At 63.5% G+C, this 6,129-nt stretch overlaps 1 protein-coding gene across 1 annotated transcript; it reads right to left on the minus strand.

Moving 5' to 3' along the window:
- Positions 1-622: 622 nt before the first annotated feature.
- Positions 623-5,096, minus strand: LOC138173660 (histone H3.v1-like). Its single transcript, XM_069103709.1, has 5 exons — positions 4,677-5,096; positions 2,426-2,497; positions 2,219-2,312; positions 1,610-1,683; positions 623-1,471 (listed from the first exon to the last, which is right to left on the minus strand). Exons 1-5 carry the CDS (start codon positions 5,079-5,081, stop codon positions 1,424-1,426), a joined length of 693 nt encoding a protein of 230 aa, XP_068959810.1. The 5' UTR covers positions 5,082-5,096; the 3' UTR covers positions 623-1,423.
- Positions 5,097-6,129: the final 1,033 nt, after the last annotated feature.

Genomic DNA, 6,129 nt, shown 5'->3' on the forward strand with positions numbered 1-6,129 from the left:
GCCTTCTCAGAAGTCAATCACAAGAGGGCTTCAGCTTCTTTCTCCTCCAAGACACACCGACCTCTGGTTCAGAAAAGGGGGAGCTGTGTGTTGAACCAATGGGCCCCCAGCTTCCCCCATACCTCAGCTCACACCCTACCAGGAGCAATTGGGCTGTATGGAGGTTGAGCCTCCGAGGAAGTGGGAGTCCTTCACCTGTGACAGGCCCCAAAGCCCGCCCCTTGTTAGAGGGACAGACCTCTGCTTGGTCCCAGAGGGCAGAGCTAGCAAGACAAGATGTAACCTGCTGTCCCAAACCACTCTGAACCACAAGGTTATGATCCTGTCAGAGCTCTGGGCCCAGCGGGTCATCTTACCCTCTCTGGCCTAAGTAATGGCTCGATGACCCAGCAGGTACTTGATAAACCTCACTCATTCTGGGTGAGATGTACCCCAAATTATGACTCATTTTCACAATCCCAGTCAATGGCACATAGGAAGCACTTACAAACTTGGTACCTCTGCCCCCACCCCCTGGAGTTTGGGGGATTCTGGGGGCTAGAACATCAGAGGCCTTCTGGTGCTCTTCCCCCTTCCCAGCGATTCCCAAGAGAACATACCCCAAAAACAAGGCCAGAGACACTTGTTAGAACAACTCAGCAAAATAAAATTCCGGTTTATTGTTGGACAACATGTTTCACACATACATCAAACAGGCCAAAAAAAAAATTTTTTTAAACAACCAAAAAAAAAAACCAACAAAAAAACAAAAAAAAATCCCCAAAGCGCAACTTCATAGACAAAGGAAAAAAAGGAAAAAAAAAAGAAATACCTTTTATCTTTGGCCTTTTAACCATCTCATACAAACCAACTATTTATTGTACAGCTAAGTACAGACACAAAAAAAGTTATTGGAATGCTCGGAATAAGATTGTATTTTTGTCATCGTTTTTGCTTTTTTTACAAGGTTTTTTTTCTCCTTTGAGATCGTAAGGAACATGGTCACACCACAAGTAAAGTCAGAAGCAGGACAGAGAACACGTCAAAGGCTGTTTGGTCGTCCGAGATCACGGAAAAATGGCTGACCCCTAACAATATGTACAAAAATATAAAATGTAAATAAAAATACAAACCAATTCTCCTTTTTAAAGTACTTTTAAGAAAAAAAGCAGGGCCTTGGAAGTTTTGGTCTGGTTTTTCCTCCCCTGGTGGAAATTCTCATTGGTGGTTGGTGGCGGTCGGTCAGGAGCGTGTCCGTCTGCGTGGGTGGTGGCGCCCGGGGGCCGGGCCTCTCTACTCGAAGGTGACCACGTTTAGATCGTTTAGATTCTGAGACGGGAAGCTGAGGGTGAATAGGTCACTGTGGCCTTTTCTTTTCTTTCTCTCTCTTTTTTTTAATTTAAATTTTTCCCTTTTTTTTTCTTTTTTTCTTTTTCTTTGCTGTCTAGTCGTCCTCATCGGTCTTCTGCTTCTTGGTGTCGACATCCTCCTCCTGAGGGGACAACGGGGACACGAGTGAGCCCTCAGCACCCCCCAGGCCCTCCTTCCTACTGTCAGATCTGGAACATTTCAGACCAGGCCGCCGTGGGAGCCTCGCCTGCCTAGGCCCAGCCCCTACCCCATCACGCACCTCGTCGTCCTCAGCTGCCCGCTTGCCTGTAGCTGTCTCAGCCTCATCATCCTCGTCACCATCTTCTTCCTCACCTGGAGTCAACAGACAAGGCCGGGTCCTTCCCATCAGCTAACCCTGAGGCGGCCAGCCTGCAGCCAGCCCGCAGACCAAGCTTGCTGCTCCCCAGTCCCCACCAGCTGATCTAATCAGCTGCTCCTCTCCCATCCTTAGACCACCCTTAATAAGCTCCAGCCAGGCCAGGAACGTTATTTCTGAGCCAGGACATGTCTAATTAAGGGATCTGGGAAACATGAATTCAGGGGAAGGGGGGGGGGGGTATTGGGAGGACCGGGCAGTGACAGGATGGAACAGGGCCAAGCCTGAGCCGCTCTCAGGCCACAACAGACTGGACTGAACAGGGCCCAGGCCTTCGAGGAAGGTGGCCAGGCGGCAGGGCAGGATCATGCTGGGTTCCTCACTGATGAGCTTAAGAGAAACAGGGCACAGCCCATGCCGAGCAGCCCCAAACTCAGAAGGGGGAAGGGGAGTCCGACTCTGAGGCGGCTGGGCCCAGGCAGGCTCCGCCCCCTCACAGCCCTGGTGGGGAAGGCTGCCCCAGACACTCACCATCGCCTTCCTCTTCCTCATCCTCCTCTTCGCCACCCTCTTCCTCCTCTTCATCTACTTCATTGTCTGCCTCCTGCTCTCCGTTCTCCTCGTTCTACACAGACACAAGGCTCTGTCACCTCTCCTGCTGCCCTCTCCCCCCTGCCCCGGGACCCCCTGCCGGTTGGGACAGAGCCTCCAGACCCCGCCCGGGGCTAGGGGACTCACAGCGTTGCCGTTGGCCGGGGCATCCCGGCCATTCTCCGTCTCCTCCACCACTTCCTTCTTCTCTTTCAGCTCCTTCAAGGCGACAGAAAGAGCCAGTGAGTCACAGGCCGGAGGGGAGAGCAGCCCGGCGGGCAAGGCACCAGCCCCGGGGGAGCCCCTGGATCCCCGCACACCGGTCCCAGGAGCAACACCTGGGATGGGGCGGAGGCCCCAGGGGTAACAGCTGCTTCCCTTCGCCCTCTCGGACAGCCTGACACACAGCACCCCGGCCAGGGAGAGCACCTGCTCCTGGAGCTGGAAGGCGCCCTGCCCCCACCCAGCCAAGGCTGCAACAGTAACAGTCTCCAAAGCCAAGGGCACCCCCGCCCTCCCCGCAGCTGCGGCCCCGCCCTCTTCTCCCTGGGAGAAGGGCGCTGCTCTGCTCTTTCCCTTTCCTAAGTGAGTGAGCAGGCCAGCTCGGGTGGGAGGGGGCCTGGGTAACTTTCCACGCTGCCCGGGCTCCCTCGCTCCCACCCTCCAGAGCAGACGGGGGCTCACCTGGACCCCCAGGCCCTTCCCCGTTTACTCCTGCTGGCCTGACTGTAAACCGTCTGAAGGCAGACGCCCTCAATAAAAACCTCGGCTTGCCGCTGCGATTCATGCCCGCCCCCGGCCCCCTGTATTCTGGCATTCAGGGGAGCTCGGGAGCGCACGCACTTTCCCAGGAGCTGCAATCTGCTGCTCCACCACCATGGGGCGCACTCAGCTCCCTCCTGCGCAGGTCCCCCTCCCGCCCCCTGGCAGCTCTGGTGGGGGAGGGGCGCAGAAGGGAGGATGGGGGCGGGGAGAGAAGCCCCGCTGCGCAGGCGCGCAGGGTCCCGGCCGGCTCCAGCGAAGCCGGGCTGGCTGGTTTTGCGCGCGGGCCTCGGGCATCTCCGCGCAGAGCACGTGGCCCCGAGCTCCGGGTAATAACAGAGCCCTTCGAGTGGGGCCGGGGAGCCCCACCAGCGTAAGAGCAGGCGTAGGGCCTGACTCCCGGGGGACCGAGATCACGCCGCAGACCCTAGGAACTGACCCCCCCACCTGGCCCTGGCCAGGGTCCCCCCAAATTTCCCCAGACCCTCTAGTTAGGGGTACCTTCTCAGACCGCCCACGCCGTAAACAAGTGCACCCCAAACATGGCCTCGGGGGTAACCCCAACTCCCAGGAGCCAGTGTCCCACAGCCTCTTCCCGCCTCGCGTGCGTTTCCGGGAGGACCCCCGAGTCAGCCTTCTGACCGCGAGCGGGGACCCCACCGACACGCCGAGGGGCCTCCCACGGCCACGAGGCCCCGGGGGCTGGCTCCCAGGTGCCCCCTCCCCACGCCAGCTGGCTGGGCTCCCGACCAAACAAAGCCGCCGGCGCTATTTACGGCCCTCCCTCGGGAGGAGCCGTCCAGGCTCCCGCCTCACCCGAGCCCGGGGGGCGCGTGGGGCCCTGCGCCCACGGAGCCCCCCACCCCCACGGGCAGGGAGGCTGGCGCGCGTTCCCAGACAGGAAAGTGCGCCCTAGGGAGGGGACGCCGCGGGCTAAGGAGACGTCAAGGTGACGGCCGAACCCGGGCGCGCGTGGGGGCCCCGGCCGGAGGGGAGGTGGGGGGTCCCCTGGCCCCCACCTGTGCGCCCAGGCGGCGCGAGTGAGCTCGGACCCTGCCCGGCCCTCGGGGGAGCGGACAGGCCAGGGGCTTTGTTCGCGCGCCCCGGACCTCGGCCCCCACCCGCGCGCCAGCATCTCCTCGCCCGCGTGGGTGCCCCTGCGCCCATCTCCGCGGAGCCCAACCCGCGCTGTCCGGCCCCCGCCCCGCCCCTCCCCAGGGACCCCGACGCCCCCTCTCCGCCCCCTCCCGCGCGCGCAGCCCCGGGCCCCGCGGTCCCCGCGCTATCCGGCCGCGGCAGCATCTTCCGGGCAGCAGCCGCCGGTCCCGGGGCGCCCACGGAACAAAGAGCAGCCCGGGCCGTGGGTCCCCCGCGCGGCCGCCCCCGCCCCCCCCCATCACTTCCGACGCGCCGCCGGCCCCGCTCCAAAGTTGTCCGGACCCCGGCGCGCCCCACCCCCTCGGCGCGGGGAGCCCCCAGCCGCGCCGCGCGGGGGCGGGGACGCGCTCCCCTAGGAGCCCCGGGCGCCCGCGCCGCCTGGCAGGGCATGGCACAGCCCGCCCGCCCAAACAAAGGGCAGCGCGCCCGGGGAGGGGGGACCCCCGACGGCCGCCCCGGACGCGGCCCGAGCGCCTACCTTGGTGGAGATCTCGGAGCTGGTGTCCACGGCGGTGTCCGACATGGTGGGGCGGGGGCAGCTGCCGGACGGGCGAAGGATGCTCGAGGGCTCGGAGGCGGCCGGGGGCGCAGGTGGCAGGAGGATCCCACGCGCGAGGGGCGGCCCGCACACAGGCACGCGGCCGCTGCGGGAGCGGGAGCGGAGGACGGCGAGCGGAGCCGGGGCGGCGGAGCCGGAGCTGGGCCGGGGAAGGAGCCGGAGACGGCGGCGGCTGCAGCGGGGGAAGAGATGCCCGGCGCGCGCGGCGGCCCGAGAACAATGCAAAGATGGCTTTTGAGAGCAGCCAGTGGGGGACTCACGCGGCGCCAGGCCCTTTAATATAGAGTAGTGGGCGGGGCGCGGCCTCCGCTGCCCGCGCGCCATTGGCCGGGCCCGGGGAGCGTGCGCTCTCTCATTGGCCCGGGCTCGAACAATGGGCGAGCGTGCTTAAAGCGGCAGTACCTCTCCTCTACCAGTGCGGGCGCAGCCGCTCCCAGGGCAGTCATTGGAGATTCTAGTTACGGGGGAGGGGGGGGGGGGAGGGGGGGGGGGGGGGGCAGGCGCGGTGTCGGCCGCCCCTGTTTGGCTCTAACTGCGGCCCCTGAAAGGCAAAACGCGGAAAAACTGTCCCGCCGACCGTGGGGGGGGGGTGGGGGGGGGGGGTGAAGGGAGGGGGGAGGGGGGAGAGGGAGGAGGGAGGGGGAGGAGGGAGAGGGAGGGGGGGGGGAGGCGGGGGGGGGAGGGGGGGGGGGAAGTGGGGGGGTGCGGGAGAAGGGAGGGGGAGGAGGGAGAGGGAGGAAAGAAAAGTCAGTGATTGGAAAGGAGGGGGGGAGGACAGGGGGAGACAAGCATCCTCGAGTGGGGAGGCGGGAAGCCTTCTGGGTATGCAAGTGGGGCCCCTGGGGCAGTTCCCCACTTTAGAGCCCCCCCATAGGACACAGTGGGCGCCAGTCAGGGGACCCCCCCAGCGCCTTCCAGAGCACCGGCCTCACCAGGGTCCGGCATGCAGGCTTTGCCCCCCACTCGTGCTTTTGTCCCCGGCAGAGGAGGGTGGCAGTGGAAAGGACTGGACCTCTAGTTGCCCGCGGGAACGTGGGCTCTCACCCCCCTCCCCCCACTCGAGAGCACAGGAGGTGGTGCCCCCGACTCACCCAGCCCACGCGGATCTCCCCAATCTTGTACCCAGCCCTTATGACCCCCACTAGACCCTGCGGGCACCCCACGCGGTTTGTACGAGTGACATGAGTTGAAGCACCCCAAAAGGGAGGGGTGGGCTGCCTCCTCATTAATGAGTAATTATTCCGTTAATTAGTCTAATTCTCCCGAGTCCCTGGGGGGGAGAATTTAAGTGGCAGCCCCCTCTATGGTAATGGAGGTTAGGGCTAAGGAGACCCAACACCCACGATCACGGTCACGTCCATGGCCACGAACG

The sequence above is a fragment of the Petaurus breviceps genome, unplaced genomic scaffold (assembly GCF_028583685.1).
Source record: "Petaurus breviceps papuanus isolate PSGF00001 unplaced genomic scaffold, PetGlider_PUasm1.0 639, whole genome shotgun sequence".
Taxonomy (NCBI): domain Eukaryota; kingdom Metazoa; phylum Chordata; class Mammalia; order Diprotodontia; family Petauridae; genus Petaurus; species Petaurus breviceps.